General features: G+C 50.6%; 1 protein-coding gene across 1 annotated transcript; it reads right to left on the reverse strand.

Annotated features, from left to right (window-relative positions):
• Positions 1-227: 227 nt before the first annotated feature.
• On the reverse strand, positions 228-22,641 carry MOB3C (MOB kinase activator 3C). Its single transcript, XM_014250629.2, has 5 exons — positions 22,460-22,641; positions 21,818-21,988; positions 14,594-15,093; positions 4,844-5,046; positions 228-1,702 (listed from the first exon to the last, which is right to left on the reverse strand). The coding sequence occupies exons 3-5, from the start codon at positions 15,009-15,011 to the stop codon at positions 1,673-1,675; spliced, it is 651 nt and encodes a 216-aa protein (XP_014106104.1). The 5' UTR covers positions 15,012-15,093; positions 21,818-21,988; positions 22,460-22,641; the 3' UTR covers positions 228-1,672.
• Between the last annotated feature and the right edge of the window lie 1,436 nt (positions 22,642-24,077).

Raw genomic sequence — 24,077 nt, forward strand, 5'->3', positions numbered from 1 at the left:
AGCACGGCATTGAGATCCATCAGTGCTGCACCTCTCAGGGGAAAACAACTCTTCAAGTTATCCTTGTTCATTAGGCCTGCTTAATACAGATGAATCAGGGAAGAATGAAGTACACCAGGCTTATTAACGTTTTTTTAATTAGCAACAGAACAAATATGTTTGGACTTTGACTGATTATTTTACACAGATATTGGAATGATGTATCAGGTGGTTTTGTGTCCATTTTGCTCTGTTTTATTTCCATGTAAAAATATACATCTGGTACGCAAGATTAAAAAAAAAAATATATTTTTACAAGATAAGTGCTTTGAGCACTAAAAATTCACTTGTGCACTTTAATGTTGGCCTAAACATTTACATTTTCTAGCCACATCCCCTACCTACCCCAAAAATGGGCAAACCCCAGGCTATAAAGATTATCTGTGTCAGATATAGAAAACTTTCCCAGAAAAAGAGCAGAAAACACAAACAAAACAAATCTGTGGCTCAGACAAATTGATTTTCACTCCCCCAAAACAATAAAGACGGAGAAATAAAAATACTTTTGTCAAAATTAAAATGGCACAGGGAACACAAATTATCAGGCACTGCAAGCAGAAGGGGAGGAAGTTTTGAGACATGATACCTTTCAGGGGAGTAATGGCACAGACCAAGTAACAATATTATGCTTGCAGATGGTCAAAAAGGTTTAAGAATCACAGGATGATACTGGGTTTGAAGGGGATCTCGAGAACAGAGTAGAGGAGATGTCTCTTATGAGTCCTTCACCTGCTGTAAGGTTGGGTAATGGAAAACCAACAGTTCTACAGCAACCAGCATTTGCCCATCTTGAGCCAAGACAACACATCAGGAAATGCTGACATGTTAAAAATGGTGTTTTCTGGCAACACTTTCTTTTCACCAGTTTTTGAAACTTTCTCAGGTAGACTGTGCTGATCACACTGAATAGTGGCCTAGTTCACCTCCTCAGTCATGGGGCCACTTGTCATTAGCCCAAGAAATATTGGATGCATCTTAGAACTTCATCAAGTCCCCTCTTCCAAATGTGAAAAATCCCTTGAAGGAAAAAATGGTCCCTTTGGTAAAGCATGAATTAGGGCAGAAAGAGACATTCATAGCTCATGGTTAAAAACAGCACATCAACAACTAACCATGTGAATGAAGGCAGTGGGATGAAATGCCGCCAGCTTTGCAGGGCTGATCTCAGGTGTTACCACAAACCCACTGCCTGTGGGAAAGGTAACAGGCATTACCTGGTAGCCAAGGACACACCTGCTCACAGGGCAGGAATTGCTAAGGAAATATTTGGAGATCAATATAGTGGAGGACAAACAAGAGGGAAGGTCGTGGAAAATCTGATGACAGACATAGGATTGAGTCTTAAAATCAGTGTGCAAAAGTAAACCAGACTTGCCTCATTCTCCAGTAAGTCAGTGGCTTTCTAAAACAGGAACCATACAACAGAGATTGGGATCTATTAAAAGAAGAAAAATTCCAGAGGTTCTTGGAAAACTTAGGATTCAGCCCTGGCCTGAAGAGGCTCCTGTGCAGTGTTCATAGGTCAGTGAGCTGGAATGCCCAGAGCAAGTCCTAGGGAAGAGATCTCCCACCACAGGGTGTCTTGTCCCACCAGACTCTGAGTAAGCCAGCTGAGTTCATCTGCCAGAAGCCTTCAGTGGCAAATTCGTTCTGTCATTTCTTTCTGCATTGAAGGGGGAGAGAAAAGAAAGAAACAGTAAGTGCAAAAGACAGGTTTGAGTAGCATGACGTGTCAGGCAGTTTGGGAGGTGTCCAAAACCAACCCAGGGAAGCAACCGTGGGAGTCTTGGGCAGCCTTCTTCTATTTCCCATGACAGCCCTCCTGGGAACTCAGCTGCCTCAGCAGCTCCATCCTGGCACTCTCCCCGGTCTCTGTGGCACAAGGGTATTTTGGCTGTGCCCTAGCCTTGAGAGCAGTCCAAGGAAAGAGCTTTGGCTGAGATGTTGAAAGACGAAGGTCCTGCTCCTGGCTCAGCTGCAGAGCAGCCAGATAAGGTGATGCCACTCTCAAGCCTCTCTCTACAGCTACCTTGGGAGATGGGACATGGAGCTGCTGCCAGTTCTTGCTCCAGGAGCTGACCACAGCTCACCCAGAGGACCTGTGCTTTCAGCAAGGGATCCCACAGTCACACTGCAATGAAAATGAGTGCTAATAACAGGAGCCACAGGAAATCTCCAGCGAGGCCAAGCTCTGTTTAGGATTACAGACTGTTTTCTTTAGCCAAAATAGCATCATGTCAGCTACATTAGGAAGGTTTCCAGCTTTCAGCTGGTGGAAATGGAATTTGTTCTTGACTTAAAAACCTCAACTTCTATCTTGTAAATCCTGCAATGAGAAAAGTGTGATTCTGGCTCATCGGGTTCGTGGCTTGTGAATCTGTGTGCCCACAGGTCCCTTCATGCACCCCAGAGGAAGGTTTGCACATTCAAAGGTACTCCCAAAATAGATTGAAAGTAGGACTGGTCCATGGAGAAGGAAGAATGCAACTCTGAAAAAAGGACTAGGAAAGGAGGATGACCTTTGAGTAACCCTATAAAAGGCCCTTTAGTTATATAACCAAGGGAGACAGAAGCAGCAAACTCTGATCTTCAGTGGTGAGAACTTTGTTTTTCAAATCCATCAGGCACAGTGGCAAAGAGAGGGTTTTCTTGTAGGAATAACATGCAAAATCACTTGAGTACAGAAGCTGGCCATCAAATGCTCTGCCAACAAATCATGCTGCTAACAGAAAATCTTTGCAAACATCTTGGAAGGAAAAGAAGAGGGTGAGAGGACTGTGCACATCCTCTTGCAACAGCATTGTACCCACCCTGCTAGCACAACACCAGGCACAAAAGCAGCTGTGAACAGGAGGGACTGCAGTGACCAGTGGGCTGATGAGCCACCAGTGGGCTCCCCCAGCCAGCCCCAAATGTCCAAGGCATTCCTCACATCCAGGAAATCCCCACAGCTCTGCCTTAGTGCATAACCAGCTGGACCCTGCCAGCACTGCAGCCCAGCACCACAAGCTGCCCTCAAGGAAGCAAGTGCACGCCTTCTCTCCAGCCCCACATTCCTTCACTTACTGAGACAGTGAATCACTGCCTTTTGCTAGTTCTGCCCTGCAAAGGATCTCATTCTCAGTTCCCAAGATTTGCTGCTAAGAAATCACATCCCACAGAAGTATGACAAAGGGAAATTGAAGCAGCAAAGGGAGATTCAGACAAAGTAAAGCTTAGAAGTCTGTCATGGGATTCTTGGGGGCTAACTAAATACAAGCTTAGGACACTGTCTGGGCTGATGAGGCAGCCTGGTTGCAGGACACACTCATACACACCTAAAGCAGCTCACTGCCTGAAGGAAGGAGGCTCTTCCTCCTCCCTGGTCTTTCCTCTCAACTCTTGGGTCTGCTTGAGGCTTGGATGGCCTCAAGACACAGATAGACCAGGGTCAAATGTGTCTCATTTCTTTATAGTTTGACAGTGGTTGCATCACAGGGAAAGAACCTGAGATTTATGCAGACGCATCAATCATCTTAGGATGCATGTGAGTCATTGGTATTGAAAGCTTATTTAGCAAAGTCAGCCTCTTCTTTGGCTCCCAGTTGTTAATTATTTACATTAGCAAGCAGCAGTCCAAGGGGATGACACTATTATGGGCTGCATAGCAATGCTGAAGAGGTTTGTCATGAGGAACACTGACAGAGGACAGACTGATGCTGAGCTGCCATTTTCTGGAGCTGAGGGCCATTGTGATGTGTTGCAATTGAATTCTACAAAATAATTGAAGTCAATACTGTTGTCATTCAAGTCTCCCCTGATTAAGTCATCATCTCTCCGTCCCCCTAAATCATGATGAGAGCAGATAGGCAGAAAATTGGCTAGACAAATGAAAGCAGAGGAGTAAAGTGCTTAGCACTTAGGGGGTATCTCCCCACCTCCAGATCCTAAGCAAGCAGCTGGGCTTCTTCTCAATTCTTTCTCAGATTATATCCTTTTGGTGTTCCCTGATTCTTTGCTGCTGGATACGGCCTTTTCTGCAACCCAGCCCTTATCACAGCACACAAACTACTGGGTTTGTTATTAATTCTTTCTCCACTGCAATATGTCCTCCCTAGGTCAGACTACACTCAACCTTGCCTGTGACAAACTTGCTTCTCTTACAAAACCAACTATGTGCATTATCTAGTTGATGATCCCTGGACTGTCTGGCCTCTGCTTTCCACAAATCCTGCTGTTGTCAAGGACTCTCACCTTCTGCCTGGCTAATTGCTTCCGAAGGGAGGTTGTAGGGAAACTGGGAGATCCAGTGATGGCCTTGACAGCTGTTGTCTGAAGCTGTGTCTCTTATCGGGGCTTGTCTTCCTGCAGCCTCAGTGTAATTCACACTAGGATCTCAAGCAGGGGATGCTAAAAGAAAAACTGTGGAGAAGAGACTTTGGCTCAACTCTGACTCCTGAAAGCCATGTGGGCACAACTGGCTGGAAACACTTTGATGTGCAAATTGCTTTAGAGCTACCAAGTCACTATGGGGACATTACCCTGTGGTGGCCCTAAGGGTATTGAAGTTCAGCTCACAGACAACAGAAGAAAAGGTTAAGAAAGGATCAATGGTTTCCTTGGTGCTGCTGGGAATTTCTCTCTCAGAACACTAAGGCTGATGGTCCCAAGACAGTAAAAATGATTGTGTGTCTGAGGTAGGGAGGCCAAAAGAGTCCAGAGAGTGTCAGCACTGTTTGGAGTCCAGCCCCAACCCGAACCTAGCAGTGCTGTGTCCTGCCCACACGGCTCACCCTCCACCTCCCCATCCCAGGACCATCCTTACCAAAGGCTCCAGCTCTCTGTGGTCAATGAGGCTGAACTCCCTGATGAAATAGTAAAAGTGCTTGTAGCAGGTGTTGACGTGAGCCTCAGCACCCATGTTGATGATGCTGTCAAAGTGGTGGATGTAGACATGGACAAAGACACGGAAGAGGCGGGTGAGGATCTTGGTGCAAACTTGCTGGAACTGCTTGGGGAAGGGAACACCTGCAAAGCAGAAGCAAATTGGGAGCCATTTGAACATTTCCAAATAAAACCCAAACCAGTTAGCATTTAAAAGTCTCTGTCATGCTTGACAGGCAGTCATAGATGACAAGGAAGAACACCCTTGGCTACTGCCAGGAGTGACACTGGGGCAGTGTGCCATTGAGCTCTTCCCACATATTCCCTCATTGCCCAACCATCAGTCTCACACAGGCATGGGCTCAGGATTTGGAGACTTGCTGTAGGAGAGGAAATTCCTCATATGTTTGAGGAGGCCACAACTCTCCACATCTGGCTCAATCTAGAGCAATGTGGCAGAAGATCCTTCTGCCCTCTGTCTTTCCCCTACAAGCCTGCACAGGCACAACATAAGTCAACTTGTATTTACCCAGGTCCATGAACAAAGCCAAACCAGAAAAGATACCTGAACCCAAAAGCATGGCTTATACTGTTTTCCTTCCTCCTCACACCCTCAAGCATCACTTCTGATGCATCAACAGAAATGGGGGAGGTTTCTACCTTTTTCCTGATCGTTACTTCAATAAAATGTCTCATTAAATCAGGAAGAAAACCACCCATCTTAATGATGTTTGGGTTGTAATTTCATTGTGGCTGTATCATCCTGAGATATCCTCATAGGATGGGACCCACCACACCTGGGTCTGTACTTTCAGCTCTGTCCCACACAAGGACACAGTGTGGGATATTTCCATCCTTTCCAAAATACGCTGCTATCACAGTGAAAATCTCAGGGTGTGATACCATCAGCGCCAGCAACCTTGGGGTAAATCTCTAAAGGAAACATGGCTTTGAAACACTAAACTTTTTGGGTTTTTTTTTTTTGTGAGGAGGAGAATGAAACAACTGGTATTTGTTTTCCTGAGGCTTCCTCCTCTCCCCGGAGCAATTCAATGCAAATACACAAAGAACAAAATAAAAACCTCCCTTCCCACGGTTGTACCAGCCTCCTCCCTTAGCTTCTTATTAATGCAGCACATAACCTCTTGAAAATCCTTCCAAACAACCTCTGCTCAACCATGGCCAGCTCACACATTTTGTGCACAGGAAAGCATCAGCAAATCTCTTAGCTAAAAAATTAAAAATGGTAATTTTATCTTTGAATCTTTCTCACCAGCCTTGCTAGGCAATTTAAACTGTTTTCTTTTCCCAAGGGCTCCTGGCAGTTTTGTTTCCCAGCAGCAGTGCTGAGCCCCTCTCCTCTGTGGGTGGCAAACACAAAGGTTCTGTCCTGACATCACGTGTAGAGCCTGTTTTCAATCGCCAGGGTTGGGAAGGCTTTGCGTTTGGAACTCATAAAAGAAAATTATTTTTGGTCTAAAGCAGAGTCACCCTGAGCACAGCCCAGTCTCCCTTTCCTGCACGCACAATGTTGGAGCAGAGGGCAGGGCTGAAGCGTCTGTGCTCGTGCCACATCTGGAAGGCCCAGCCACCACCTGGAGAAGGACACAGATCTTGGCTCAGTGTCACAGAGAGAGGTGGTTTGGAGACTGATTTGTGGTCACTGCTCTGCATAACCACGAGCACACTGCAGCTCCAGGGCTGCTCCTGCAGCAGGAACCTCAGCAAGACCTGTTTCACTGCCAGCTCTGACAGATCCCATCAGGACTGTTCAGGAAAGGTGTTCACATCTGGCAAAGTACAACCAGGCTGTCCCTATGCCAGCACCTTAGAGATGTGACTGGAGATCTGCTTCTGCCCAGCACACCCTTGGCTACAGAGCTCTCCTTGCCTGCTAGTCTGACACAGACAGGGATCAGAGAGCTCTCCGGGTTCCCCTGCAGTCAGGAGGGACACGGCAACTTATCAATGGCTTCCTTTGAGCTTTCTGCACTGAGTCAGGTTTTGCTGACCAAATAAAAGCTGGAATCACCCAGCTGGGGACTCAGACATGCCATTAGGGTGGACCCTGCAGACCAGCTTTGAAGAACTTGTTAAGAAACATTTATTTATTTTTTTTTTTAATAAAGCTCATCGCAGCAAAATATTTGCTGGTAAATGCACATTTCTGGGCAGTGGCTGGGGAATACACACTGTTCTGGACAGCCTGTCATCTCCCTAGGACCAGAGACAGCTGGGATCTCAGCAAGTGCCCAGGAGCAGGCAGGAAGGCATTTGCTGCCTTCAGTTTGTCACCCATCCCAGTAAGCAACCGCAGGCAGTGAGGGAGAAATCCGACCTGACCATCACTGGGAATTTATTGCCAAACTGCAAAGAGTGAAAGTGAAGGAATGCATCACCCCTCAGCCCAGTCCTGAACTGAGAAGGAAATAAGCTCAGAGAGTAAGCAACAGATCAAACAGATCTCAGGCTCCCAGGGCTGACAGCATCTATGGTGCAGATCCTGAAGGGCCACCTCCAGACATGGCAGATGGTGACAAGTGGCTTTCCACAGATTTTGTCCTGGGGTTAGCCAGGAATTGTCTTGTCTTATACATCTGTCACCAGCAAGTCCTCATGGACATGCTGGCAGCTGAGAGAATTCAGGGAAGAGACACCTCCTGCTGCATTCTGGGTTCTCCAAAAGCAGCTTTTTCATTAGGGAACAGAGATTCAGCTTAAATCACAGAATCAAAGAATAGTTTGAGTTACAAAGGATCTTTAAAGGTTAGCTAATTAAAATCTCATGTTCATCAGCAACAATGGGGGTTGTTGAACTCCTAAACCTAATGATGTACAGAAAGATACCATCAGGCTGTCAGGACCTCCAAGCTCACCTCTGGGCTGCTCAGCCACTGTTTCACAGGAACCTGGAGCATCGGAAGCTGCGGGGAGCTGAGGCTGAGCTGCCCTTCTTTGTGTCCATCACCAGGTGTCAGTGTGTGGCCGTCCCTCCAGGCATGGCCAGGCTGCAGTGGTGGCTGCCTGTCACTCGTGGATTTCTCCAGGTCCCATGTCAGGACACAGCCCTCACTGTGGTCCTTCGGGATCACTCGGCTCCTGCTCTGACTCTTTCTTCCTGCAGCACCCCTCTCGCTTGCACACCTGCCCAGGGAGGCACAGCTTCCTCTCCCCATGCTGCAGCCAAGTCTGTCTCCTGTGCCAGGACCCTCGGTACAGGCTGGAGATGCTTGACTGGACCCTGCATCTGGCACAGGGCTCTGTGCCAGCTGATCAAAGCCCTTCCCCTCGGGAAGGAAGCGGGGCACATATCTGATCAGCAGATTGCCTCTGCCAGCGGTGGTGCCTCGCTGCTGGTCTCCAGTGACTTGGAAAGAAACCCACAGCAGCCCCAGCAGGCGCTGGCCATGCTGGTGGGGAGCTGGAGAAACACCCCACCCCCTTGCCCAGAGCTGAAAGAAAAGGGCTCTGCAGTAAAGGCTGCATCTGCGAGCAGCAGAAGGATCCGGCGCAGATCCGGCTTGCCCTGGGTCAGCGCTGCTGGTGCAGCGGATGTCCAGCAGACACCACATGTGACATCCTCTGCAGCACGAGAGGGGACACAGCCAGGACAGCTGTGCCTCCTCCCTGCAGCCAGCACGTCCCAGCCAGGCTGCTCCACTCAGAGCTCCCAGCGCCCTGCCAGGCTGGACCAGGCAGATCAGCCTCACGGCCAGCACAGAGACCCCATCGGTGGCCAGGGCACCCAGAAATGGCATTTGGGAATGGGGCACTGGTGGCCCTTGCCCTGGGGACTTGCTCCATCTCAAAAGTGGCACATTGTGGCACAAACCAGGGACAGTAGCAGATGGATGAGACAGAGGGATGAGTCTGGTGGGACAGGCCCTGCATGGCTAAGATGTCCTCTTAGCAGAAATACAGCAGGCCAGGGGAAAGTCAGGATGGACCTCCAGGCTGGACAAACCACCCCAAAGGGGTGACACTGCTTGGGTTCTCTTCACCCTTCCCAGCCAGTCCAAATTGTACATTTGCAGGGACCAAAAAACACCATCCTAGTTCATCCCATTGATGGTGGTCTGACTGCCCCAGGAGGACAGCAGAACATCACAACACCCACCTGGGCTGATTTAAAAGCATTGAAATTACGTTTAGTTTGCTGGTGCTCACCATCCAGCAACCTTGGAGAAAGCAGCAGCAATCCCACAGCCTGGCAGGCAGCAGCCACCCTCTGACTCTTGCACGATGTTTAGTTTAGATATTAGGAAGAATTTCTGCTCCAAGCCAAGGCAAAAGCTGTAAGTACAGCAGGTAAAATTTCACTCCAAGCAGAGTGACTCACAGCCCTGAAATGAATTGGCACCTTTAGTTTGTCTTGGATGTTTTGCTTGAAAATCCCAAGGTATGATTTAAAGCTCCAAGGAATCTGTTTTTCTCACTCTGTGCTGATTGCTTCAAAACATAAGGAAACCATGTGTAAAAGGAAATGAAAATGAGAGGTAACAAAGTGCCTGTGCTCAGGGTAAGGGACTGCCAAAAGGTCCTGGATTTTTCCTGCCATCTCCTATCCCCAACACTTGTGCACCAGCCAATTAAATTTTTTCACGATGAATCAGTACTGGGAAGCTATTTTGCTTCTTGGCAATTGTATTTTTTTCCTCTGCAAATGCAGTAATTCAGTGAACTTCGTGATGAATTGTTGTTATTTCTCAATTTCATTTTGGCCACCGTGGTGTTCAGTGATTCATTTTTCCTAAAAATGAGTCTTTAAAGCCCTGTTTAAAACTGATGGCATGATGGCAGCTGCAAGCTGGTGTGGTATTAATTTTTGAAGAAAAAAAGCAGAAGAAAAAAACAAAACAAATTATGTAAAAAAGAGCCAGCTGAGAGAACACCAATAATTAGCTGAATTCTGAACATTTTTCTCCAGTTGTTATGGCAAGAAAGTATCGGATAATTTCACACCAGATTTTCTCTGGTTTTTATAATTGTTTGGGGACTATGCTTGAATGACAGGCTTGAGTTTTGAAAAGCTTTCCAAGAACTGTTATAAAACCTCCTGTGGCCGGCGCTCTGTCGAGCCGCAGGCAAATCTGGCAGGGAGCACGGGGTGTTTCCGGCGCTGGGGCTGCTCCAAACCCTGCGTCTGCACTCATTTGACAACAGGGAGGTTTCAGCAGCCACGATGGTGCTGATGGAGGACACCTGGGCTGACCAGTGCAGACACAGCCATGGGCTCTGGAAACCCCATCCAACCATCCTCCCTCCTCAGCACAGCACTGCCCAGCAGCAGCTCCCTAAGCCCAGGCACAGGGCAAAACGATTACTGGGAGGAGAGGATGTTTTCCAGGTGATAATTTGTTCATGTGGCCACTCACTGAATAAATCTACTGATATAGTTCTACCAGCTGGCGAAAGTACACCTGCAGAACCATTTATTCTTCTCCCTGCATGGGAAAAATGCTTACTCTCCATTTAAATGTATTTTTCAGGACAGCTACATTGGTTGGAAGCTTGGAAACAAAGCACTAGCACACACTAAATGATGTGGTTGTCTGGGAAAGCTGCTGCTTCTGTAGATTTATAGCCATCAGGTTGGCATAGCTCGATGGCAAATCCACACCATGCGGGGATTTGTCTCATCTTAACTGTCTGACAAACAGGTTCCCACTCCAGAGAAAGGATTAGGCAGTGGGATGGAGCCCTGCAGGTAGATTTCCCTGGGCATGGGGAAGACACAGTATCTGCCCCAACCCTTGCTGTGGTATGCAGGGGATTGGCAGCCCCCCCAGACCTGCTAATAATCTCCACCACAGGGATTTTCTACTGGTGCCATCCGAGGGCTGCAGTCCTGCTGGTTAACTCTGCCAGGTCACAAACTGTGGGCTGGTGTTGGGCTCCCTTCCTGCCGTGTCAGATGCCTGCTGTCCCTCTGGCCTCACTGCAGAGCTGGCAAGAGCTCTGCATCACGCAGCTTGGCTAAACCAAGGGTGTTTGTCACTCTGCTCCCCTCCCACCTCTGACATGTGCTGAAGGAACAGATGCTTTAGTGTGCAAAGCAGCCCAGCTCTGCTCTGGTCACTGGAGCTGTGACCATTTACCCCAGCCAAGGTCTCCCCTGTGATGCCTAAGGACCCTGTGAGCCCACAAGTCAGTGAACCATGTCTCTCATTTCTAGCTGAGCCTCTCACCCTGGGTTGAAAGATTTCCCCCCTCTGACCCATGAGATAACTCTCAGCTGTCAAGAGCCTAGCAGCAAGTCCTGCTGAATCATGTGCTGCTTCAGGCTGTGTAGCTCTTGGATGGACCTGGATGCTGAGGTTAGCCTCCAGAAGTGTTTGTGAGTTTGGGGAACACTTGCTGTTTCTAAGAAAAACAAAGTTTAAAAAAGGGAAAAGTCTGTTTTGTCTGCGGTCGTGTGGCCTTAGCCAGGGAAATATTTGTGTTGGGGCAGCTTTGCACATGACAAAGAGGGGCCAGGAGGGGAAGCTGAGATGAAAAAGCTGTCATGAAACACCTGCTGAGATAGTGGGCAGCTGTGCCCAGGGACCTCCCCAGCACAAGCAGGAGTGAAACAAACCTTCATACTAAATCCCATCTCTGTTGCAAACCTACAAGAGTCTCACCACAACTCCAAAGTGTGACATTTGTAATTTTCCCTCATCACCTCATCAAGCTCCTTTCCCTTCCTTAAAAAAGCTCACATCTCCTCTGTGTCCTCTCAGTGCCTTATTCCCCTTGTCCTGGGTCTTCTCCCAAGGGTTTGCTCTTCAGGAGAGAGGTTAAGCACCTCTGTTTGGTCACCCTGGCCGCTGTCCCGGAGCCCCACATCCTGTCCAGCCTCCTCTGTCATCCAGTGCATTTCCCTTCAGACAAACACTCCATCTTCTGAAATGCCAGAGCTGCCAAGCAATTACCCAGTGAACAAGGCAGGCCAGTGAAAGGCAGATAATTGGGGACACACTGATGACAAAGTGCCACCAGCTCCCTCCTCCCCCTACCTCCTCCAACAGCCTTTCATGTGCTTTAGAGTGCAACCTCAGCCTGAATTCCCTTTCACTTGTGTGAGGCCAAAACCACCAAGACATGCTGACACAGGGCCTGAAGTCATTCAGGAGACACAAGGGTCCCCACAACAAAAGGGCTTGGAAAAGGGACCCCAGGAACAGCCTTGGAAGAGAAAAGAATGTATTTGACCCATGTTCACTTACAGTCATCCTGGATCTCACCCAGAACTGCTCCCAAACTGAAACGAAAGGAGAAGTGGAAACCAGAGGCACCAGCCATCCCTCCCCACATCAGGATGTGCTACAGCTCAGAGAGAGAAGTGCCAGAAATGAGGTGAAAACCACCAGGACCATGACTGTATTAGGCTTTTGCAGCTCAGAGAGAGAGATGTGGGCGAGCAGAGGGTGCTGCAATGTCCCTCCCATGGCTGCCTGTTTCCTGAGGTGTTAATACTCCCTGTACACCTTTACTCCCCAGAGCAGTGTCAAGCAGCATCACATCCCAAATCCCACCTGAAAAGCATGAAATTGGATCAGGACACTCCTTTCTGGCTGGAGGGAAAACAGAGGAAGTCTACATCTGTGCCTCTGCTTTTAATGGCATGCAGATCTTCTCCCTGGGGACAAGCCACCTCAGGAAGAGGAACACCTGCCCTGCTCCCTGTGGTTGCTGTCTCACCCCTCAGGAGCAGCAAGTCTGTGCAGGCAGAATGAACAGGGACTTTGCTGTCTCCAGCAGAGCTGGGACTGCTGGTCCAAAGTATCTGGCACGGATGCTGTCAGCCAGCCACGCTTCCAGCCTCCTTGGATCACTGGAGTGCACGGACACCACTGTGCCCACGAGGGAAAGATGCCTCCATCAGTGAATCCACCAGTGAATGCCCCTGTTGAGTCCCAGGACTGCCCCTTCCACACACCCCAAAGGCATCCTGCCTGTCCTCCAGCATGGGGAGCTGGCACTGTGCTGCCCTGCCCGCCCCAGTGAGGGGAAGAAGGCAGTGAGTGCCTGCTGGTCTTGGTTTCAGGGACTTGTCCCACCCTAACTCCAGGCAAAGCCAGAGCAGCCAGAGCAGATCTGGGGTCTGGGGGAGTCACCCCATCCCAAAGCCAATGAGTTTTTCACTCATTATGGCAGTGGGAGAAAGCTGCAAATTTCAGTTTCAGCTCTTGCTGGGGGTGGAAGAAAAGGCAGAGGGGAGGTTTTGAATGCTCCTGTACAGAGTTGCTCTAAGAGTGAGTCCATGTTCCTTCCCTAATCACATCCGGTGTTACCTGTGTCCATTCCACATCTCCATCATCAAGGAAAGGCCCAAGGCCTGACTGCATCCCTCCCATCACCAGAGAATCCAGCACACACAGGGGAGTAATGGTCACTGGGGAAGAGGCCAAGGGGAGGAAGGCAGTGAGTGCCTGCTGGTCTTGGTTTCAGGGACTTGTCCCACCCTAACTCCAAGCAAAGCCAGAGCAGCCAGAGCAGATCAGGGGTGTGGGGGAGACACCCCATCCCAAAGCCAAAATAGTTTGGCATAACCAGGCTCCAGGCACTGTCTCCCCTCTTGCTTGCAGAGACCCACAACCCCTCTCAGATTCCAAGGGCCAGAGAATTTCCTTAAAAAGACACACAACCACATGTACAGCACAGCCAAATGGGGCTACAACAGTGAGTAATGCCAGTAATCCCACACAAGCTATTTTCTTCAATGTTTCCCAGCATATTAATGAAAATCTTGATCATAAGCTGCACTGATTTAACACAGGTCTGTCTGCTTGGCAAACAAAAAAGGTCATGCAGACTTGCAAAGCTATGCCTTCCCCCTCCCCAAAATCCTTAAATCTTTTTTTTTACATTCAAGTAGCTTCATGTTCCATCTGAAAAACAACCTCTCCAAGGCATGACCTGAGACTCTGGAAGCCCCATCAGCTCCAACCCTTGAACTCATTTCCCCAAATGACAAAAAGCAGCTAAGTAGAGCTAATATCAACCTTGGCAGCTGCTGAGCATTGCAGGTCAGCAGCACAGGGGTTAGTCTGAAAGATGTGCTGGCTTTGGCAGCTGCTGCAAGCTCCTAAGGGCAAACTTTTTGGAGAGGTATATTATACACCCCAGGCCTTGGCAGTGGCAAGGCCACATCCTGGGGATGGGCATCTCTGCTCAGGCAGAGCCTCAGCTACATGGCAAGAGGTGAGGTATAATCAGGGCTGAGATGGAAAGGGGCTGAGGAATGAAGCAGCAAGGGTTGGATCATGGGACCATGAACCTATGTGGAAAACCAGAAAGAAACTGAGTTGATTAGTTGAGAGAAAAGCAGGGATGTGATGACCATCACAGCCCTGCAGCTCATCCTCTTGAGGAGGGAAGGCAAGGAAGCTAATGACCTACCAGCCTTCGTTTCTCATGAACACAGAATAAGTTCAAACACAGAAAACGAGAACATTGTGTTCCACATCCCCTAGTAGAAGGATGAGAAATCCCAAACTCAGTTTAGAGCAAAAGGGTGTGGGACAGACACTGAGAAACACATGGAACAGGAAATGCCACAGTACTTTGAATCGCAAAGTTGATCAATAACAGCCCTGAGGTTCACCAGCAGCTTGGGAACCTGCACCCCAGGTTACAACCAGGTTACAACCAGGTTACAACCCGGTTACAACCCCAGCTTTCCGGCGGGGAAGCAGAGCACACTCACCTATCCTGGTGGGGAAGATGTCCTCGTTGTTAATGAGCATCTCAATCCAGTCCATCAGCATGCACATGTACTGTGGGGCTGACAGCTTGGTCGGCTTCTTGTACTTGCTGTCATCCTGCCACCTGTACTCGTACTTGAGCCCCCCAGACATGATGGGGCAGCTCCTCTCCGTGCAGTATTCCGACATGGTGCCGTAGATGAGGTTGATGCGGTTGAAGAAGTCCACCACGTGCACAGCGATCCAGTCATTGATGCTCTCACCAGGAGGCAGCTGCACCACTGCCTTCAGGTCCAGCCCGGACTTGAGGGAGGCCTGGGCTTTCTTGTACAGCTCAAAGCGTTGTGTGCCCGGCTCAAACTTCTTTCGGGGACGGAACGTTTTGTCTTTGTTGAAGACTTGCTTGAGACACAGGGCCATTGCGGGCAGGGCCAGCCAGGGTGAGGGCAGAGGCTCAGAGCAACATGAAACCCAGGGCTGGGGTCTTCAGGGATGGAGGTTTCTGGGAGAAGAAAGAGACACATTTCAGTCACACATGATGACAGTTGCATGCATGGACACATTTGCAGGGGTTCGCAGCAGAATGCTGGCTGACCCCACTGCTCTGACAGCACATGGGGACACAGATTTGGAGTGAGCTTCTGGCCCCTTCACACCCACCAGGGTGACCTGCAGCAGTTGCTGCCACCTCACACAGCAGCTCCTGGCCCTGGAGAGCGTAAGCCCTGACACATGTGCCCCATGTAAGGCTTGATGGCCAACAGAGCCCTTCCTCCTTCCTGAGCACCCCAGGAGCTCACCAGGCTCCAGCCAACCTCTTCCCTCCAGGCTTCTACCAACAAGTGCAGCAATAAAGTGAGAGCCATCAGCAGAGTTCACCAGTTTGGGCAGTCCCACTCTGGTGGCCTTTTCCTCTCCTGGCAAAGGGGAAGTGTCCCTTTCCCAGGGACTTGTCAATACAAATAACCCCTGACCCTGCAGCAGCGGCTGGCAAGTGAGGCCCCGGGGACCACGCTGCGACCGCAGCTGGCTGCTGGTTCACACAGCCCCAGCGCCAGGATCAGTGGGAAAAGGGGGGATTATTTTTGTTGTTCTGTCTGGTGTGTTTGTCCAAAAGAACAAAACCCACATCCGAAGAAGGGAAATGCAGCCCAGCAGAGCAGCAGAACAGTGCCAGGATGCCGCCAGCTCTCCCGGCGTGCACACAATGCACACAGCAGCCCGTGGGGTGGTGGAGCTGATGCTCCGGGTGACTCCAGGGCTCAGCAAAGTGCTGAGCTCACCCCTTCCTGGCCAAGATTAGCAGCACAGATGAGGGCTGTATTTTCCTTTCCTTTTCCTCCCAGAAGTCCAGGGGAAATCCCATCCGCCCAAGGCTGTCCTGGACAGGCTGAAATTCTACATTTCATTACCTGCATTAATCACCAGTGGTGTTAATGTGAGAGCAAGGACTCCTTGTGCTAAATGCCTTGCTGAGGCTTAGGGAAGAGAAAGTCCTCCAACAGCCTCCCCCTGATGGGAAGAGTTGGAGAAGCAGTAAAGAAAAAGGAAGGAAAATATTTATGGAAAAGGGAAGTGACTGACCCAAAGACACAAGCAGGAGGGAATGGTGCAAACCTTGGATGAACCGTTAAAAAGACAACTTTAGCCAAAAGCTTGCTATTTAAATTTTGTTTTCTAAACTCAGTCCTGAGCCTGAGCCTATTTTGTGATCAGCTAAACATCTCTCAAGTGAAACCCTCTGCTCCCCTTAAGCCTCACCTTGGGGTCATCACTGGGAGCAGTAGGACCTAGTGATGATCCCAATGCCTGCAGGATCTGCACGAATGCCATTGGTGCACAACCACAGCCTTTCCCATAGAGCTGGTGCCAGAGCTTTGCCACCCTTACACAGCTCACAGCACAGTGGTACCAAACCCCACCATGCTCTGCTGTGCCCAGGTACAAAAAAAGTTTGTGTTTTCAGGTGCTTTCTGCCCCACAGAGGGGGTCACAGCCATCACACAGTGTTATGCAGTATGACTTCAACACCAGGATATCTGCAGACCTTCCCCATCTCAGGTGGCTAGGTGGGATTTTAATGGCCATATCCCTGTCACCCTCATGTATTGCCTCAGGGCAATGACTGGGGGATGTTTCTTGGATGCTTTTTCATCCCCTGCTCCACACAACTGACTCCAGCCATGGCAAAGACCTTGTTTCCCACTTAAAAAAAAAAGATCTCTCCAAAATGCCAGCTGATGAAGCCAGCATGATGTCATGACTCCTATCTGTCCCTGGGGAATGGCCTGAGCTACAGTAGTCCTTATGGATTCCATGGGAGGCCAGGGACTCTGGGCACAGGGAGGCTCTAAAGAAAAGCCCTTATCCAGGACTTCCTGGATTCCACATATTCAAGCACATCCTGTTGATAACACCTCTAAAAAAAGCCTTCTGGGGAGCTTGCTAACATGTAACGCTTTCAGAAATATGTATGCATACATATATATATATTTATATATAACCACTGCAGCAAGGATCCAAATTTAGTAATGTAGGAAGTGCTGGGATACCCTCAGGATGAGACACACAGCAGGCTTTGCCCGTAGTGCAAAGCAGGAATGATGGGGCTGAGCAGTGCCTGGCCTTGCAGCCAGGTTTCCCTGGAATTTCAGCAAGGGAAGTCATGCCAACAGACATTTCTCTATGTGACCATTTCTGCTGGCCTTGGCTCCATCTGCTCTGCTTCAGGAGCTGTTGCTGTTTGCAGAGAGACTGAGCAGTTCCATGGTGATGAGCAGCCACCCTGGCAGATGACATCCCATCAAACATGTCACTTGCAGGGGCTGACAGCAGTGAAATCAGTTTTCCTTTAGTGCCTCACACTGCAAGTCCTCTGCAAATATTGAGCCACTGACTGGGAAATAAACATCTCATCTGCTAAAGCCAGACCAGTAACTCATCTACAACTCCATCATTCACAGCTGGATCTGTGTTACCCTGCAAGCTGCTCTCACTCATCAGGCAGGTGGGAACATGCTTTGTGGTTCAGCACCATCTGAATAGAAGACCAGTTCAAAAAAAAAAAAAAAGCAACAAAACTGCTAAACATCTGCCAGATGTTTTCCTACCATGCATCTGTTCAAGTGGGAATGGAGAGTAGAAGCCATTGCTGCCCAAGTGCTGGGAGCTGACTGGTCCCTGAGCCTGCAGGATGCCACCACAGCCTCTCTGCTCCCCAGGCAGCAGTTTCCTTTTCAGGACCCTCATCATCACCGCCACCAAATCACCAAGTCACTAAAAGACCTTGTTAATCTTTACTGGAGAAAAATGTTCTCCAGAAATTACATTTAACACAAAGCCAAAAATACATCCTAGGATTTATGACCTGAAGAATCAGAGGGAGGCACTGAGCCAAAGAACACATTTGTTCTCTACCTCGTTTCAGAGCTTTCACTGCCCAGAGAAGTCGATGTAGAGGGAAATGTGGGAGCAGTGGTGGCCAGGACCAGGACATGAGATCCCAGCTCTGGCTCTTGCAGTTGGGGCACTGAGATGGGATCCACCAGCTTGGAGCAAACAGGATTTGCAAAGTTACCAATGCCTCAGATTCCCCTCAGGCAGAGACTCAGCAACCACCCGTTTTCTGGGAAGAAAAGCAAAATCCTTTTTGAATGGACCCAGACATATCCTGAGTCTAACTGGGGGAAAAGGGCCTCAGCCAATGCAAAATCAGATTTCCCAGTTTCCACCTTTTATGCATTCGACCTGACCTGTGCTCTTCCATCACTGATCAAGTATTTGGGGCAGATCCATGTAAAGAGACGGAAAATGGGAGATCTTCCAAGGTTTATGGTGCAAAGTTCAGCTGAGTCTGATGCTCAGGGCTGTCGTGTTCCTAGAAATCATGCTGTGGTCCACCAGGGCTTGGGGTGGGGCAGGAGACCCGTCCAAGTCCTAATCACTGCTCACACTGCCTGTTTTGGGAAATCCTAAGGGTGAAGTGCTGTCCAACAAGCTTAGACAGCAACTTCCTACAACATGATCATACAGGTCCCGCCCCAGCAGGGCCTGGGCCAGCGCCATGGCAGCAGCCTGCAGCTCTCTGCCTTCAGTTCCCACATGTAAAATCAAAGCTTTTCCAAGAGGAACCTTGCCAAAGGCTGCAATCCCTCTTCCCCATGCCACAGTTCCCATTACAGGATGGTGCTGGCACTCTGGGCATCCACAAATCCCTTTCTGAAGCACCTGCAAACCCCCAAATCAAACCTCATCCTATACTTGGGAATGGACAAGGAGTGAAGCAGGTGGAGCTGGAGGCTTGCCCTGCTGTCACCCTGTGTCCCCACAGAGGATGGCTGGAAGGGGATGAGAGACTGACATTTCCCATGGGACATCCACGCCGTGGCGTCCTTAGTGCTCACCCCCCACCCACACTCCCAAAATAGCCTTGGCTTTGAGGAGCTTGGCTACAAACCCAGCTGAGTGGCCACAAATCCCACCCCTGGCCATGAAGGCTGCTGGGCTTCAGTCCTGCCCCTGTTTTTGCTGCTGGCTTCAGTCCTGCTGCTGGTTTTATAAGCTCAGTGGGGTTTAGCAAGAACCAAAAAAGCACAGGGTTAACCTGGGCAAGGACAAGGCAGAACCACTGCTGGGGAGGTAGCAGGCACAGACATGTGAAAAACTGATGTCCTTAGATTGCTGGCAAGTCCAGAGATGAAAGGAAATTAACTGGATGGAAGGGTTGTGAGTTCAGAGTCAGGCTTAGCTGCTAATTTCAGGTTTGAGGGTAGGTTTTGTTTTTTATCTAGACTTTCTTTCTTTCTTTCTTTCTTTCTTTCTTTCTTTCTTTCTTTCTTTCTTTCTTTCTTTCTTTCTTTCTTTCTTTCTTTCTTTCTTTCTTTCTTTCTTTCTTTCTTTCTTTCTTTCTTTCTTTCTTTCTCTTTCTTTTCTTTTTTCTTTCTTTTCTTTCTTTCTTTTTCTTTTCCTTCCTTCCTTCCTTCCCTCCTTCCTTCCTTCCTTCCTTCCTTCCTTCCTTCCTTCCTTCCTTCCGTCCTTCCTTCCTTCCTTCCTTCCTTCCTTCCTTCCTTCCTTCCTTCCTTCCTTCCTTCCTTCCTTCCTTCCTTCCTTCCTTCCCTCCCTCCCTCCCTCCCTCCCCCCTCCCTCCCTCCCTCCCTCCCTTCCCCCCTTCCCCTTCCCCTTCCCCTTCCCCTTCCCCTTCCCCTTCCCCTTCCCCTTCCCCTTCCTTCCTTTCTTATCATTTGGAAACCACAGAGAAACACAAAAAGATGAGGGCTTTGTAGTAAAATAAGAACAATTCTGAAAGGTCTGTTTAGACACAACAAAACAAAAGGGAAGAGTAGGCAGAACTGAGGGAGAGTGGCTTCCTCCTCACAGTCCTGCAGACATGGGGGCAAGGTCAACCAAAGAAAACCTCTGGTTTTGACCCCAAATAAGCTTACCTCAGAAACCCAGCAGGAAGGATCAGACAGATGCACTGCCAGACTCCAGGATGGTCACAGTGCTGGTCCTTGGCTCCCTGCCTCAGTGTCCCAAATTTCAAAACTGATCTCCCTCCCCAGGCTCCCTTTACATTAAGGGCTGCAAAGCCTTCAGGGGAAAAGTGCCTTGCAAGGGTCTCTGGAAATCCCTAACAAGTGTGAAGGGTAAGGAGAGAGGAAAGCTCTGACACCAGCACCTCCCATGGCTCCAGAGCCAAGTGCATCCTCCCTGGATCCATCCTGAGACAGTGACACACCGGCAGAAGCATCTGCCTGGAATCTGCTGTGTTAGCAGCACACTCCAACCCTCGTGGGCAGTGCGACCATGGGGGAGCACAACGAGGGGTCCAGCACAGTGGGCAACCTGCAGGGAGACTCCAGCTATCCATGGTTTTGGGAAGAGGCCCAGGAGGCAGAGCACAGACCTGCCCAGCTCCAGGCACCTTAGAGCAAAGTGTAGGTTAATTACCACCAGCTCTGCACATCCCCCTCAGGCTTCCCCAGGGAACTTGCCTTTGGGGCACACAGATTTCTACTGCTTCTCTGCTTTAGGGGATTCCCTTCTCCCCACCATAGGCAGTGTTAAAGTCCCACCCAGCCCCATCCCAGATGGAGGAGAAAGACAGCATCACCTCAGCCACCATGTGCCAGAGCCCTGAGACAGACAGACAGCCTCCAGATGGACAGTCTGCCCGGAAACCTGCTGGCCCCAGCTGGCTTTTCACTGCTCTAGGAAGCCTCACTGCCTGCCTGAGAAGTCAGCAGCCCTGCCTCTGAGCTTCCCTTCAAGCCCCAAAGAAGTCCAGATGCAGTTTGGTCTTCAGCCTGTCCTAGAGGATCTCTGAAACCAGGGCTGCTTCTTGGGACTCATGCCCCAAAGACTTCTCCCAAGCAAGCCTGAACTGCAGACACTACAGCTCTGACCCAGGGAGGGGCTGTGGGCAAATGGTGCTTCCAGGGAAGGGAGCATATTCCCTCTTTTTACAAGCCTTTCCAGCCTTGTAATCATCTGAGGAAGGAGGGCTGCAGAAGGAGGGTGCAGGGGAGCAGAGTCCTGGGGCACTGGCCCCACTCCCTCTGTGCTTCCTGCTGGAGCCAAGCCCCAGCTGAGCTGTCCGTGAGAAATGGGATGGTTGGCTGCTGATCCCAAATATAACCTAAACGATAGAAAATTCCAGGAAATGAGCCAAGACAAGATGCCGGGAGGGGGCTCAAGGCCCAGCACATGGGCTAGGGGAGCTTCAGGGAAGCCCTGGGCTCTCAGCAGCATCTCCCTGCGGCCAAACCTTCCTTGTGCAAGCTCCTCTGGTGCTGCAGAGACCCACAAGAGCATCCACGGGCACAAATCCCTGGAGCAGAGCAGGACTCAGAACCCCAGCTCCAGCTGGGGACAGCTGCCAGCGGGAAGCTGTGCTGGTGCTTCCCCCAGCTCACATGGCGCTTGGAAATCCCCAGCTCGTGAGAAACGGACCTGGATGGCTTCCAGGAACAGGACTGCTTACACCCACCCTGCAGATGTCCCCTGCTGTCCCCCTGCTCTGTCCTGCTCCCTGCCCTGCCTCCCTGCCACGCCACCAGCAGAGCAGCAGCTCCCTGGCCCAAAGGCACCAATACAGTTTTTCTCAAACCACACAAGACACCTCCAAGCAGAAAAGCAAAGCAGCATCTCTCCAGGTTAGAGGCAGTATGTCCCTCCCATTCATTTTAGGAGAGATTCCCGGTGGGGCTGGGGTTTTTGGGGGGTACCTCATTCCTGAGAGCTGAGATCCCACTGCTACTACCAGTAAGCTGCTGTGAGCCCTGAAAAGAAGTGTCCAATGGCCTCAGTGGTGTCCAACAGCTCTGGTTCAGTCCCAAGGGTGATCACTCTGTTGTCAGGGCCGTAATTCCAAACACCGGGAGCTCCAGGCCCGCGAGCTCAAGGAAGAAGAAGAGAGGAGATAAGCCAGCTGCGGAAAACCCATCTCCACCGCTTGATCTCACCCAGTTCCCCCGCCCACAACTTTCCACCCTCCCTCCGACGCCGGCAAAGCCGCTGCCGGGGCTGTCCCGTTCGGGAAACTCGTGTGCTGCCTTCTCCTGTCTGTCCCCCTGCCCCTGCCTGTCCCCTGCCCGAGGGACCCCTTGTCCCTGCTCACCGCCGCTCACTCGCACGGATCCCTGCCCAGCATCCCCAAAACAGGCTCCTGGCATTCACACACTGGCTGCTGAGCTGGGACACCCCCGAGGAAGGGGAAGAGCCTTCTGCAGGCGTCCATGGCCCGACTGGGTGAAGAATTGCTCTCTCCTAGGCTAATGCCAACCCAGGTCTTGCCCATTCCGTGCTGAAAAGCGCCCCAGGAGCATCCTCAGAGGTGCGGTGCTGACTTTTTACCTCCCGGGACTCACCTCATCCCCCGGCACGGCAGCTTCCAGTCTCAAATCCCTCCGCTGCACTTTCTGCTCTTATTGAGGAAAAAGGAAAAAAAAAATAAAGTTAAAAAGACACAAAGTCCAAGCCGGGCTCTCTTTCGGGACTATGGGCAGTTTGGGGATCGCAGCAGCGGCAGCGGCAGGGAGAACTGCCTCGCTCCAGCGCTCACGGGGGTTTCTTTAGAGAAACCGGGGCCGAGGGATTTTCTCCGCTCAGTGATGTCACATCCTGACCCTGCCGGCAGCTCCAGCTGTCCCTGGAAAACCCGCTCGGAAGCGGCCCTGCTCGCAGGGGCTCGCAGGGGTGGGCGCTCACTCGCACCCACACCCACTCACCATTCCTGGATGCTGAGATCCTTCTTGGCGTGCGGTGCCGTGCCGCTGGCTGGCTCCGGCTTTCACGGGACAGCAGGGAGCTGGGGAAGGGAGATGAAATCCCGGAGTGTTTTCGCCTCCTCCCCCCATCTTTTCACTGTCCCTCTCCCTTCATCCTTCCCCGCTCTGCACACACACAAAAAACAGCCGGGGGTTTCCATGCCAGGCCTAGCTGGATGCCGTCCAAAACAGAAATGCCACAGAGGGGGAAAGAAAGAAAGATAAAAACTTTCTCTGCACAGAGCACTTACTTTCCGTGTCTGTCGGAGGTGGGGTGGGTTCTGAAGCGCGCTGCGGTATTTAAATCCTGCTCAGCAAAGGCAAGCCCGAGCCAGCACGCTCGGCGCCGGCAGGAGCGGCCAGCCAGCGTGGGATGGCTTGGCAGGAGCCTGGATCTGCTCTGGGGTCAGAGTCCCCAAAAGGCTGGGGGTGGAACACCGCTGTGCACCGCACGGGTGATGCTGGTGGGTGTCGCAGCAGGGGGAGCAGAGCCCTGGCACTCACGGTTCCCTTCCTGGCACGGTGCCGTGTCGCACCCAGGGGATGAGATGTGTGATGCTCACACATCTTCGGCCTTACCGAAGCGTCTGCAAACTGTTTGGCACCGGGACAGTCCTAGTGAGGGAAACTTTTCTAGCCTTTCTTACATGTGTGTTAAACTCAGGCCAAGCCAAGCGTTTGCAGGTGATGGGGCGAGCTGGGCAGAGGGGCACAGAGCAGGGAGGATGTGGCTGATGGGCACGTTTGCATAAACTTGGAGGGTTTAGGATTCCCTGAACCTGCCTGCCATCCCCTGGGGCTGCAGCCGTCCCAAACCCGTGCAGCCTGTGCATCCAGCAGGATGTGTCTCTGCAGGATCCTTTACCCAGAGCACGGCTTCTCAGCTGCAGGTGATGCCAGGGTTTGCTCTTGAGGCACAATGTTCAGAGGCAGCCTTTAAAAATAAATCCGTCCAGTGGCCTCTCAGACCAGCCAGCCCTGAGGAAGGTAAGCCCAGCCCTGCAAGGCATTTACTCTCCTTTCCTCCCTCTCTCTGTGAGGTTGGTTTGGTGCAGGTGCAATAGAAACTCTTTGGCACCTGCAGTGGCATCTTATTCAAAGTGAAGAAGTCACCATAGGGCCCATTTAATCAGGCAGAAGCAACTGGTGGATCACTTTTGACTGGACCTGAAGGGAATTGGAGCTTGCACACCCCAGAAGCCCCTTGCTTTTCTGCCTG

Source organism: Pseudopodoces humilis, chromosome 10 (assembly GCF_049639895.1).
Source record: "Pseudopodoces humilis isolate 2021_Gansu_Grassland_sample_001 chromosome 10, ASM4963989v1, whole genome shotgun sequence".
Lineage (NCBI taxonomy): Eukaryota > Metazoa > Chordata > Aves > Passeriformes > Paridae > Pseudopodoces > Pseudopodoces humilis.